At 40.9% G+C, this 14712-nt stretch overlaps 1 protein-coding gene across 1 annotated transcript; it reads right to left on the minus strand.

The window, feature by feature from the left end:
* Positions 1 to 618: 618 nt before the first annotated feature.
* Positions 619 to 14230, minus strand: hhatlb (hedgehog acyltransferase like, b). Its single transcript, XM_050056764.1, has 12 exons — positions 14043 to 14230; positions 11257 to 11387; positions 7556 to 7623; positions 7352 to 7465; positions 5218 to 5412; positions 4925 to 5134; positions 3531 to 3702; positions 3235 to 3379; positions 3102 to 3137; positions 1716 to 1917; positions 1495 to 1636; positions 619 to 1414 (listed from the first exon to the last, which is right to left on the minus strand). Exons 2-12 carry the CDS (start codon positions 11360 to 11362, stop codon positions 1191 to 1193), a joined length of 1614 nt encoding a protein of 537 aa, XP_049912721.1. The 5' UTR covers positions 11363 to 11387; positions 14043 to 14230; the 3' UTR covers positions 619 to 1190.
* Between the last annotated feature and the right edge of the window lie 482 nt (positions 14231 to 14712).

Raw genomic sequence — 14712 nt, forward strand, 5'->3', positions numbered from 1 at the left:
CCAGAGGGCTCATTAGCAGCACCAAGCATCCCAGGTGCGCCCTCTTCTGCTTTTACTCCCTTGAAACCTGCTGTTGTGAGTGGCATTTCGGGGGCCAAAGTGACATCTTTCCTCTTAACCCATAGCCACCAGCTTGCCTGTTCGGTTGCGCCAGAGAGAGCTGTGATAGCCTGACGCTCGGCTTGGCCTTGAATTCCCATTTCTTCAAGCAGCCTGGTAGTTGACTTGCCTACCAAGCCTCTGCAGCCCACTTCATCTGGGCAAACCTTTGCTTTCCAGACCCATTGCTCGGCATCAGCTGCCTGCTCGGCATACTTCAGGAAGAAGCTACACTTTTTTCGTATTGTGAACAAATCCCATTGAATAAAGTATGAAACCCCACATACAGAGGTTCATGGGTTCTATATACTGCACACCTAATGTGTATTAATCTGCAACTTAAAGTAGTCCCAAACAAAGACACAATTAACATATGTTTAGAATGTTTGCTAGAAACTACAGAGCCATGTTGTTCTGGGAAATTATGAAGCCTTTTTAAAAAATAACAATATATATTAATTTCAGTGTTTTACAGCTGCATTTTTACAATACATGTTTATTAACAGGATGTTTTAGACATACAGTAGTCACACTGTTTTGTTACAAAGTGTTTTGTATGACACTATTAAGGTAGTGATTCACCACAGGTGTTACCAGAGCCGTCTCACTGGACAGTGTTTAAAGGTTTCCAGTGTCGAACAGGAACAAAGCTGTCAACTGCTGATGTAACGCTACAGAAATACTTCACAGCCCTAATGACAAGACTAAACACTGACTCATGTACTGTAATGAGCCCCTTTCTCTTATTCATATTTAAACAGCTCCATCAGAAAGGAGACAGAAAACATTTGAACAAATCTTTAAAGTTTATTTTTTTGCAGTTGTGACAAAGGTTTCAGAAATATGTTCATTTACTTTTGATGTCCCTACAGTGTTGGAATACAGGCTACAGGACAGTTTACAGATGTACTCTATTTTTGCCTTTTAGATACAGACAGTTAAATGATGGTAAACTTATTTACAGTTAATTTTGTTTTCTACATCAGCAGATAACAAGCATCCATTCACAATTTATGTTTTAAAATCCAGACTGATGTTAATACTCTTGGCTTTATACATCCATCGCTGTTAGTGAAGTGAACATCAAATATCTACTCTGCTTTTTCTTTGCTAGGATCTGCAGTTGGTGTAGCAGCGGTTGTAGCAGCGGGTGCAGCTACAGCGCTGGTCGGACTGGGGGCGGCGGCGTTTGGAGGGGGAGCAGGAGGAAGAGGATCAGGGTCATCGATAAGGGCCTGTCTCCTCTCCCTCTCCTTAATCACTTGAATCAGACAGTAGGTCACAAACATGACGATGATGGTGGTTATAGGGAAGCCTGGTGAGGTAAGAAAAACTCCATTGTTAATAGAGTTGGTCAAAAAATGTAACCTTGCTCAAAATGAAATCACAAATCACCTTTGAGAAGCAGACGCTTTGCGACCAACTTGGCAAAGTCCAAACTGTTCAAGGCCAGGACGTTGTACAATACAATGCTCCAGAAGTTAAAGGTATTGAAGATGGCTCTGATCCGGCGGGACGTTGCTTCCGTCATCGCCGTCTGTAAATAAAACTTTATTAATATACAAAAAGCATTTTGTGTCCAAACTAAAATGTAAAGGCAACCTCAGCTAACGAACCTCGAAAGAAGCAAAAGGCTCCATGGAGAAGAACTTGGCGGTCCACAGCTCAAAGTTGAGGCCGAAACAGTTGAAGAAAGCCCAGATCAGCACCACCTCGCAGGGTCCCAGCCAGAGGATGGTGACGCCGAAAGTGCACAGTGTAGCGATCAGCTCCTCCACCACGTTGTCATGTTTTCCACCCAGGTAATCGTACACGTACCTGCGGGTAATGAGACAGCAACAGAACCTCCAAATTTGTCAAGCTCTTGGGTTTCTTGAGCTCTATATTCAGTGTTATTACTAAAATATGTGAACAACCTATTGAATCCAACCCCCTCACAGCTCTTTATGGTATTCAACCTGAAGATAACCCTCTGAGAAACAGCCGACATTATCAAGGCGATTAATACTAACCTGGACAGAAGCCTACCCCAACATTGAACATTGGATTTAAAGGTTCTTGAACTTTACAGGAGGAGATTTGCTGTTTATGGGTAAGTATGGCAGCACCAATAAGCTTTTCTAGGTCAGGAAAAGACAAAGCTGATTTGATTTTGATAATATTTCTTGGGTGGAAGTAGCAGGATTTAATGAGATTATCAACATGTGGTTCAAAGTTCAACTGAGAATCAAAAGTGATGCCTAAATTTCTCACTGTAGATTTTATTATACTTGCCAGAGGACCAATAAAGGGTTGTAATTTCCTTGCTAGGTGATTAGGGCCAAAGATTATTACTTATGTCTTGTCTGAGTTTAGCTGCAGAAAATTACAAGTCATCCTTTTCTTAATAGCATTTTTTTTTGCCAATAACCCTTATGCCGATAAGTAACAACTTATTTGACTGATAACCGATACTGATATCAATATATGCACTTTTTTCCCTACCTAATTTTAGTGATCAACAAGTCTCTTCTGGAGTGGAATTAACATCATATTATACATGCATACTTTTATCTTCATGGCCCGCCAGCAGACGGAGACATTCTTTCATTGTGCAAATCAAGAAAAAGCATGTTGACCGATTCTGATAGTTAATTTTAAAGCCGATATTGGCCGATACCAATGACGTGCCGATATTATTGTGCATCCCTATTTTATTTTAGTTTTCTCTCTTCTGACAAACTGGAATATTTTACAATATTACTGATACTGTGGACTGAAAACCAAATAAATAAAGTGGAAGAAGAAGAGGAAGAAGAAGAAGAAGAAGAATTTAATGTAACTGATTGATCTTACTTGCACAGCCAATCGTTGATCCCTCTGTCNTTCTCTCTTCTGGCAAACTGGAATATTTTACAATATTACTGATACTGTGGACTGAAAACCAAATAAATAAAGTGGTATAATAATAGTTAGAAGAAGAAGAAGAAGAAGAAGACTTTAATGTAACTGATTGATCTTACTTGCACAGCCAATCGTTGATCCCTCTGTCAAAATGTCTGTGAAAGGAGGAAAAAAACAAGTTTAGTTTAACAGATTTATATGGTATAATACACAATCAGCCATGTCTGATCCAGCTCTGTAAACTCAACTCACGTTTCAGCAAACACGTAGAGCATAGTGATGCATTTTGGTGGCTTAGGTGGGTCCAGGTGATCCAGTCTGGACACTGTGTTGATGACTCCAAACATGACAGCTGCTTTCACCCAGTCATACACCAGGTTAAAGTAAGCTAGGCCCACTGAAAACAATGCAGTCACACACAGTCAATGTAATGTCACACATAAAGAACAACTAACAGTGCCAAACCTGTCATAAGTCCTCTCTGGTTAACATGTCATAGCATTAAGTCAAAACATGAATTGTAGGTATTTTAGGAAGGTGGCACAGACCCAGAGCCCAGTCAGAGGCATGCCTCAGCAGCTTCAGGTCAGTGGGGATGGAGAGGATGTACATGAAGTGGAAGAGGATGTCCACGACGATGATGGCTCCCAGGTGAATCAGGCCCTGCACGCTGATGTTCCACATCTCCCACTCTTTCCTGGTCAGGTCTGACTTGTTGGCCTGCAGGGGGCAGCAGACACATGTCACAAAACCAGAGACCTCCACGTTCTGTGCTATAGCTCCAGAAGGGGCTCTTGTCTTGAAGTTTCAATTCTTAAAATGCACCTTAAGGAGAGAGGAGGCTTGCCAGAAAAGCTATGAGCAATGACACACAGGTGTGTCCTTTGTGGAAGTCTTATTGGCACCCATGACATATAAAAGAGGCGAGACACACAGTTGATGATGCAGCTGTGTCACTTGTCATATTTGAATGACATTGCTTTAAAATGCCAGCTCTGAAGCACAGATGTTGTTAGAAGCCTGTTGCCAGACTCCTCTCCCTCTGCTCGAATCTCAGGATGGGCCGAGATAGAAGGAAATGAATCGAGGAAGGACAAACTGAGAAATGAGAAAAGCCTAAGGTATCCTCTGTGACAGAAAATGCTGTTTGTTTTCAGATGTCCATTTAACATTTAATGTTTCTGTTAATTATTGTTACAGTGCGCTCTGTGTCCTGATGCTTTCAGACTTTTTGGGAAGACTGGACTAAGTTGTATCTGTGACAGACTGTAGAGTCGTTTAAGTTGCCTATATTAGATAGTCTGTCTTTGTTTTCCATCCATTCCACTTCACTTTATTTAAGAGGACTGTGTTTTCTGGGTTTTTGGGGCTTCTGTTTACTGCGTTCTTTCTCCTCCTGTGTTCCTGTGCTGCGTGTCCCTCATTTGCCCCTCTGCACACCTGTCCTCCATCACCCTCATTAGTCCTTACCTGCTCCAAAGTTTTACCTAGCCAATCATTTTCCTATCTGCGCTTCTCCGCCTTTTTCTCAACCTGCACTTAATCCCCTCCTCAGATTAGTTTGTATTTAAGTCCTGGTTTTCGGTTCAGTCCTTGCTGGATCCTTGGTTTTGTTACTTGATCTTTGATTTTGCTGTTTTCCTGCTTAAACCTTGTCTCAAAAGTGATTTATTCAAGTTCCTGTTGCCTGCTGTCTCTTGCATTTGGGATGATTGTACCTCTTTAAGCCTAAATATTTAAATAAATGTGGGAAAAGTGTTACTGTCTTGTTGGCCAGTGGACAAATGCAAATACAGATTTCTGTGTTTTTTAAGGGGCAACACATCATATAGGTTGGGAACCATTGCGCTGTGAGTAAAATACTATTTATGGCACTGTATTAACCTGGTCTAATGATACATGAGGTGCTTGAAGGTTTGGAATAACAATAAATATAACTTACTTGAACATAAAACTTGTCAAAGGTCATAATGGGCCCGAAATAGAAAAAGGGGAGGTAGAAGTTGTACTTGAGCAGCTCCAGGATGTTGTAGTGTCCATCTTTCCTCTCGCAGTTCTCCAGAGCAAAGCTCATACAGCGCATGATCGTAAACCCACAGCCTCCATAGAAGAGAACGTGACGCAGCTCAAAGTCTCCCTCCACAAAACCCGCCTGTATGGAGGAGAAATAACGCAGGGAACAATCACACTAATATTCATAGCTTTTGTAACTTCTGTAAAGTGGTAGCAGTTTACCTGCCAGGACACGAAGGGTTCACACTTGAATGTAGCGAGGGTACAGAGACCGGTGACGAAGCAAAGCCAGCGGATTTTCACTAAAGAGATGCTGTAGAGCAGAATACAGTGGGACAGGATGAGGGTGACGTAGGTCCAGCCCATACTGGTCCACACGGCCAGCAGCCCGTACACCATGTACACCAGGGACCTGTACTGTGGGGGAGAAATGTAGTGTCACTACCAGTGGTGGAATGTAACTAAGTAAATTTACTAAAGTACTGTACTTCAGAAAATGGAAACACTCAGGTGCTTTGAATTTATACTGAAGTTTTATATTTCTACTATACCTTAGAGGCAAATACTGGACTTTTTCTCTCTGCTGCATTTATCGACAACTTTAGGTACTTTATTTGATATTTTTCATTGCCTTACTGTCCAGTGAAAACCACACATATCCAAATCTGGTGGTTTCAAATGTGCATTTTTTTAGAGAAACTGAATGATTTAGTCTTCCACTAAAGGTTTCCTACTCCTTAAAGATAGAGTGCGGGACTTTTACATGTAAGTGTAGAGATGGTTGGTGTTGGGCATCAGTGGCGACTTTCCGGTGCAGGTGCACTGAAGTGATGTGTTTTTAGATTTGTTTTTTTGTCTTTTTCAGTGTGGGTCTGCTTTTCATTTTGTTTTCTCAATGCCTCATCTGTATGTGTGTGATTCTGATGTTTTCCTCTGATTCTATGTTGACAGGTTGAAATAATGATCTCAAAAAATGGAAAGGATTAGAGACTATAGCAACAGAGCAGCAGCTAGGAGTATGACGGAAAATTCTAAGAAGCGTACAACAAAAGTCCCTGGAGTGGATGCTCCAAATAAAAAAAGAGCCTGGTGCTTTTCCTGTCTGGGCCAATTAGGGTGTGACGACATCCTTTCTTTGGGCTTAGGAGAGGTGGAAAAATGCACATCCAGAGCACCCTGATCCTTCCTCAATTGAATGCAGACCTCATGTTAGCAAATACTATCAGCCAGAAACTCTGGTTTTTAGGCCGTTTTGAGACTTGTTTTATTTTGCAGTCCTATTTGAGGGTGATTTTGTGCATTTTGAAACCTAGGTGTAGGGAATAGTAATACTAAAGAACATCTTTCCCCTAGGTTACCTGCATCAGGGCAGTTCTTTGTGTTTTTCATGCAAGAGCTTTGCTTGCCTAATGATCACCTAATGCCTGCAGGCATTTTGGCTTCCGCTTAAAAACGTCCTGAATGTTTGAATCAGAAATAAGGTCAGCAAACATTAGCAGGTGCCAAGCAAGCCAGCTGACTGTGACGTGCCGAACAGGGTAGGAGAAACTCTGATTTGTAATATGACACTGCTTTATTCAGGTTTTTACTGGTTTTAATCACCTGGTCTGTTTGTTTTGGAGAGGAGGAGACCCTGGCAGGAGAAGTTTCAGTTGGTTGCAATCTGCAATCCTCACCACTAGATGCCACTAAATCCCTCTAAATTTTACACACTGCTCCTTTAAGTAAGGTTTTGAATGCAGTACTTTTAATCTAGTGGAGTATTTTCATACTGTGGTAGTAGTACTTTTACTTAAGTAAAGGATCTGAATGCTTCTTCCTTCACTGGTCACCACGTTGCCTCTCGTAGGGTTGACGCAGTAAGGCCGTCTTTTAAAAGCTGGTTAAGAAAACAATCTAATGATGAACATCTGTTTAGGGAAAGGATTGACTCTGCTGACACACGGCATGAGGTCCAGAGTTGTTCACCAAATCAGAGTGACATTAGTGATCCTGCTAAATATAGAGCTGCACTTCTAGTTGTTGACTTTTTCATTCTTCATCTACTGTCATCCCTCCATCTCACTCTGTCTTTTTCTTTCCAGCTGGTCCCAGTCATCATCTGCTGTTTGGCTAATGATATAAAAAGCAACTGTGCAATGTAGTAAAAATAAATTGTGACAAAGGGGATTTCAAATGTCACCAAGTATTCATAATAACACAACACAGTGAGAGATTAAGTGTTTCTTCCACTTCATTTTACAGTGGCTAAATGTTCTGTGCAGATCATTAAACCCAAATCATTTCCATTCTTTACTACATTCTTCTTTCTGCAGCAGCTCAATCACTTAATCAATTAGTCGGTCAGTGGAAGCACCTGTGGAGCCAACATGGAGCAGATCTTAGCGAACAGCACATGGCCAGAGAGAGCAAACAGGATGTGCTCTCTGAAGGTGGAAAACCACATCACCCACTCAAAATCAGCCACATCCTGCAGGTCAAGAAAGAAAAAGTATAAAACTTAGAGACATTTTTTACATCAATGACAACATGTCTTGATAAACTATGAAAGCTTTCTCACCATTTTCCTCCCAAAGTAGTACCATCCTGGCTTCACACTGGATCTGAACGTCTTTCTGTTCACACTGGCTGGAGATAGGAAAAGATAGAATCTATTGTGAAATTAAAAAATACAACAAAATCATGAATTTTAAAGAAACAAATTATAGCAGCAACACACATACATTAATATTTTCCTTGTCCTTGAATGCAGATGTGAAACTTTTGTTCCAAGTGACAGTGAAACTTGAAATAAAAGCAGGAGCAACACAGGATCTATTTTCTTCTTGTGCTCTGTGGTATTAATACTGACACCTGATCTCCTCTCTGCGTGGTCTGCATAGCTTCAACTCTTCGCCCTCACACTGTGACACTGCGCCTGTACTGTACGTATACTGCACATTGTGTCGTCTGTATGAGACTGCACCACACAAAGCTCGAACTCACGCCTCAACGTCAGCTTCACAGTCCAGACTCATTTTGAGAAGTTCATTCATGTTTTTGTGTTTGCACAAGAGTATGGGTGTGTAAATGTGGAAGAAGTATCTAATCATAAGTTACTGTAGTTGAGCAGCATTTTGCACATCATTACATTTCACTCATAGACTTTTGAAGCACCTTCCTACTTTTGGAAAAGTGAATCATTAAGTTTGCTCTGAGCTTTGTGTTTCATTATCTGTAATATTCACATCTATAAATGGTGAAACATTGGATGCTTTTTGTTCCATAGACCTTTGACACAAAAGGCATTTGTCACAGTAAGAAAAGCACAGGATCCTGGTATTGTGTATGCAAGCTCACTGTCATGACTCACCGGGACACTTAAATAAAACTGAGATGTTGTTAATGTCATTAGTAACACCTGTGCTTCTCCTACTATAGTAAGTCAAAATGTCTGCTGTGAAAAGGGTGTGTGTATATTGAGAGCACTATATAGAGCATAAATTTCGCTCTCAGAATTTGTGCACTCAAAATAAAATGGTCGACCGTAAATATATTAAATGTAATCACTTCTCAAAATGGCTGCAAATTTATTTTCTGTTGATCATTTTCAATAAATAAAACAGTGGCGCAACTTGTCCGTCCATTAGATGTGTTTTAAGCGCTCAACTTTTGTTAGCAAAAAATGTGTTTGGGAAATACTGGATAACTGGATAAATGGGACTTCCTCTGCAAGCTGCTTTGCAACCTGCCTCTACCCCAGCTCCTCCTTTTCATGCTGTGTCTGACTTATCAATGTCATTTCTGTTTGTTTTTGCTGTTGCTCTGCTCTGTTCCTGGGGGGTCTTTGCTGCTGCTCTCCCTGCCTTAGGCTTTCCATGTAGGCGCATGGAAGGGCAGGGAGGTTTGTTCTCTCTTTCCTAATTTGCACATTTGCTCTCTGCTCCTTGCGCTTTTCACATAGGCACACAGAGGGGCGGAGAAGTGTGCTCTTTCCACCTTATGCTTTCCATGTAGGCGCGTGGAAGAGGCTTTCTGCGTAGGCCCAAGGAAAGGCAGAGAGGCCCCCTGAACAGAGCCATACTGCCAAATATAATACTGCAAATGAAACTAAAGTTTTCTTTGATTAAAGTGGTTCATCCTAAAAATGTGCTTCACCATCTTTATGGGACAGTTGAGCACATTTTTAACCTGAGCCTGGTGCTGGGGAGAGTGCTGCCAAATATAATACTGCGAATGAAACTAAAGTTTTCTTTGATTAAAGTGGTTCATCCTAAAAATGTTCTTCACCATCTTTATGGGACAGTTGAGCACATTTTTAACCTGAGCCTGGTGCTGGGGAGAGTGCTACAGCTGTGGAAAAAGTCCTGCTTCATACCCATGACAGCACCCCAAGCACCTCAACAGCTACACACCGTTGGCACTGACATCGCACCTGATGACGACCCTGGAGAGGCTGGTCTTTGTTCATCTCCACAACTTTGTGATCTCACCAAAGGATCCATTACAGTTTGCCTACAAACCTGGCAATGGAGTGGACAGTGCTGTCATCTACCTCCTACACAGATCTTTCTCACCTGGAAAAGGCTAGGAGCACTGTGAGAATCATGTTTTTTGATTTCTCCAGTGTCTTTAATGCCATAAAGCCCACACTTCTGAGTGACAAATTAGAGTGCACGGGGGTGGACCACCACCATACAGCATGGATCCTAGACTATTTCATCAACCGACCACAGTGTGTGAGAATATAGGACTGTGAGTTGGGGCCTTGTAGGGAACTGTTCTGGCTCTACAGATTTCATGCACAACTGACACCTGCAAAGGTTCTCTAATGACTCTGCAATCATTGGCCTTATCACAGATGGGGATGACAGGGAACATAGAGAACCCTACCCAGGGCTTTGTGGGTTGGAGGCAGTGGAGCCACCTCCACATCAAAGCATGGAAATGCAAAGAGCTGGTGGTGGACTTCCACATATACAAAACACTCTCCTCCTGTACCGGTGAACATCCAGTCAGATCAGTATTCACTAAACTGTGCAGTATTTATATTTCATACCTGCAATAATGTGAATTCACCCATTCAGACTATTTATTATATTTTGCTTTTTCTACTGTTGACTCATTATATTACTTTCTGTTTTCTGCTCATTATATTGCTGTGTTTTTTTTACTGATGCTTCTTTTTTTTTGCACTTTCCCTTTGCTGCTGTAACGATGAACAATTCAAATGGATCTGATCTTCGCTCTACTTTGCTTGATTGACATCTCCCCCACGCTTCTTTTGTTGCAACTGTTTGGGAGGAACAACATACAGGTTTCTCATCTTTATTAATACATAAACTCCATATTTATTAGCTCATGCAGTTTGGTGACATAGATCTGCCTAACTTCACCTTGAGCACAGGTCTAATCATCCAGAGTCATTGAGGACTACTGTGTGGGTACTAAGTGCTCTATCGCAGCTGGACTTGACTGAGTTTCTTGAAGACGTTTCACCTCTCATCCAAGAGGCTTCCTCAGTTCTAACTGTGTGGTGGGGAGTCACAAGCTTTTAACCCTATATGGGTGTGAACCCTTACAGAGTCGCTGAGGTTCACAGCATTCACACCCACACAGGGTTTAAAGCCTGTGACTCCCCACCACACAGTTAGAACTGAAGCCTCTTGGATAAGAGGCGAAACGTCTTCAAGAAACCTAAGCAAATCCAGTCTCCTACAATACGGCATTTAGGATTACCATGACCTGGATGACTGGGAATATCCACCCACATCTGTGTGGGTGTGCTGGGCTCTGCATGGGCTGAAAGTCAATTTGTTCCTATTGAAGATTTTTAAAACAAATAAACATATAGTTTAATTTTCTAAAGAGGCCTGGTAATGTCCTTCAACAACTAGGCATTGCTGCTTTTTAAAAAAACGTAACTCAAACATGAATAAATGGTGGTCTTGTTGGGGACTATTTTAAACTGCGGATTAAGACACGTTTGGTGCTCTAGTGACTGGACTCTAGGGAGTATTTACAGCACAGTGTATGTGGGATCTACTCATTAAATACAGTGCTCCATGCTCATTGTTATGAAAAAAAGTGCCATCCAGTGCAACAGTGCAGCTCTCTGATGTGTATTTAATAGTTTCTGGACAACACTGGTGCTCTATAGCCCAGGGGACTGGGCTAGATAAGGTTTCGGATACAAAAAACTACTTGTAAGGACTGCAGTTCATTGTTGTTTGTTTTATTGACAGTAAAGTAGTTTTAAAAACAATAATCTCTCATACTCACAACTGGACACGTCAAAGATCCAGCTGGCAGCCCAGAACATGGCCAGACAAAGCATCGTGTTGTAGAAATAGATCTCATATTTGGGAAGTGCAGCTTTGATCCCCATGGTGATGCAGACAGGAAGGAGGCTCCTGAACACAACGACAACAGACCAGTCAACTCTTTCTCTGTAAAACTAAAACAGGTTGTACTTCCCAAATGACACCACATGGCATTACAGCAGTTAAGACACTGATCATCGTCATCACCTTCCTCATGCTTATCATACTTTTGTGAGGTCAACGTAAAGTGCAACAATGCTACTTCAGTGTTTGTATGAGAGGCATCAGTGCCAACTGTGACTAAAAATAAACTTCTCAGCTTGTCAATCATTCTTGATTTAGGTCACTGTCACGTGAAGTATTTGCCCTGAAACAGTATTTTAAGGTAGAAAGTATACTTTTACTTCTTGTGGTACTGCAAGTCCTATCAAAGAGGAACTTTACTTGAGTATTTCCTTTCTGCGATGTTTTATACTTTTACCTCATGATACTTCACAAGGGAGATTTAGAATTATTACTGTAGTGTAAGTATCTCCAAATTCTACTTGTACAGTGGCAAAAGTTTGGGCACCCCTGGTCAAAATTTCATTTACTGTGAATTGTTAAGTAGAAGATGAACAGATCTCCAAAAGGCCTGAAGTTAAAGATGATACATTTCTTCAATATTTAAAGCACGTTTACTTTTTAATTTCAATCTTTTACAGTTTCAAAATAACAAAAAATCAAAAGGGCCTGAAGCAAAAGTTTGGGCACTCTGCATGCAGTATTTAGTAGCACCCCCTTTGGCACGAATCGCAGCTTCTAAATGCTTTTTGTATCCAGCTTAGAGTCTTTCAGTTATTGTTTGGGTGATTTTCACCTATTCTTCCCGCAAAAGGCTTATAGCTCTGTGAGATTCTTGGGCCGTCTCTACATACACTGCTCTTCAGAGGTCTATACATCAATTTTTAATGATGTTTAGATCAGGAGACTGTGAGGGCCTCAGCAAAACCTCCAGCTGGCTCCTCTTGAGGTAGTCCATTGTGGATTTTTTTTTGTGTTTAGAATCATTGTCCTCCTGTAGAAGCCATCCTCTCTTCGTCTTCAGCTTGTTTAAAGATTGTGGGATGTTTGCTTTCAGAATTTGCTGGAATTTAACTGAATCCATCCCTCGTTTCTAAAAAGCATCTGGGTTGTTTCGATGTTCCTTTGCAAACTTTTGAGGCTGAATTATGTGGTGAGGGCACAGAAAAGGTTTTCTTGTGATGACTCTTCCATGAAGATCATATTTGTACAGGTGTCACTGCACAGTAGAACAGTGCACCACCACTTCAGAGTCTGATAAATCTTCCTGCAGGTCTTTTGCAGTCAAACAGGGGTTTTGATTTGCCTTACTAACAATCCTATGAGCAGCTCTCTCGGAAACTGGTAAAAGATGTCTGGGGCACAAATGTCTTGGGGTGCCTAATGCAGGCTACAATACTTGAGTAAATTAACTTAACTTTCTACCAGTGCCTTGTACAGCAAGGAATTAATACATCAATAATTTAACACTGTTGGGGGAACCATTTTAGGAGTTTTGTTACCAAACAATTTATCACTGCCAAAATGTAACTTAAGTATCAGAATCAAAAGTACTCTTTTGGCTCCTTACAGAGAGTTGCATTTTGAAGCTCATACTTAACTACTTTTAGCTTCATCTTCAACGATGCATCACATTTTACAAGCTCATTCTAGGGTTTCTATGTAAAATGCAAAGTAACTAAATCTGTCACATCAATGTAGAAGAGTAAAAACTATGGTATTTCTACTATAATATGTAGTGGAGTTGAAAAATAAGGTTGCATTTAATGGAAATAGTCAAGTTAGGTAATCAGATTCAATACAATACTGCACTTGAGTAAAAGATTTATACACTTCTGCTCCGTCTTCATGCTATGTAGGCTACCAACTATAAATCTAACTTGCAAATTTATTTATTTTTATTCAACCTTTATTTAACCATCGAGATTGAAAACCTTTTTTTACAAGAGAGACCTGGCCAAGGTAGCAGCCAATCAAACACATTATAATGCAACAAATACAACATATAATACAAAAATACACAATAAAACAACACCTATTCAAACACAGTGGCCTTGCAAGAAAAACAAGCACGTCTCTGTCACCACATTCTTTATGATGGCCTTAAAATCATCAATGGATATACGTGTTTCTAATTTTAGATCCGTTTGAAGATTGTTCTGTGTCCAAGGTGCAGAGTAATTTAGCCTTTACAACATATCTGCAGGCTGTGACATAAGAAGCTGTTTTCACTTTTACATTCAATAGCTATCAGATCCATGTAGGTTAATGCAGTATCACGTGGTTGTCTTATCTCTGTGAAATGATCTTTTTAAAGTCCTAAAAGCCACCATCATTTGAATTTTAACCACTGGACTCACTTGTGATTATCAGGTACAAGGAACAGTGGAGGGCAAGTTTCCACTGATTAGATTTCACCAACAAAGTGCAGCTGCCTGCTATTTTTATCCAAACTATTTCTCCTCAATGAAGTTATTCACTAGTTCTCGTGCATTAAAACAATGTTGTATTGCTTTACATGCTGGCAACAAACTTATCTTTCAGGGTTACAGATGATTAACAAGCAAAAGATGTTATCTCTATTTAAGTATGTGCCTTCTCCTCCTCACAATGCCTGCTGTTGAAATGCCACACGGTCACGCACCCCAGTTCGTCCTCCGCAGCACCTGTTGTGATACTGACCTTGAACGCAGCAGTTGCGTGTCCGCACAAAGTTGCTGTAAAAGCGCACCTTTTTGATTCGTTCACAAGAGGGTGAAACGCAGATTAAAATGTCATATTACCAAAAAAAGAAAAGTGATAAAATGTAAACTTTAACATCTGCTCAGGGTGGGCTGCGGGTCCCTCTGACTCCCTGAGAGGGAGCTGCCACCGGTTAAAGGTGACATGATGTATTTATACTTTGACCACTGGCACAGAGGGGGCGGGACAGGAGGGCTGAAAAGACACCCAACATTTGATCATGGCATGTTTTAACTTCCCCAAACACCTTCAGTACTTCCTAACTGATGCAGCTACTTTGTACATGTGCAGAATAATGTGTCATCATTAAGTTAAATCACATGTAGCATCAAATTGCATCATTACAACCAAAGGAGCATAAATTCCTTTATGTATGTGTTTCTTACATTTTTCTGTGTTTGCATTGGGTTCAGTCAGGAATGTTAAATCATTTTACATTTTCAAATGTCACTTTCTTCTTGCTGCTATATTCCTGGTTGCCAGATCTGTTTTTGGAGCATCTAAGCCTGCTGCAATTTTGAGCCGTAGCCAAACATCCATGCCTCTCACATTCTACAATGACCTGTGAAACAACACGCAGTGCCGTCTAGTGACAGCAACACAAAATACA

This window comes from Epinephelus moara, chromosome 11 (assembly GCF_006386435.1).
Source record: "Epinephelus moara isolate mb chromosome 11, YSFRI_EMoa_1.0, whole genome shotgun sequence".
Taxonomy (NCBI): domain Eukaryota; kingdom Metazoa; phylum Chordata; class Actinopteri; order Perciformes; family Serranidae; genus Epinephelus; species Epinephelus moara.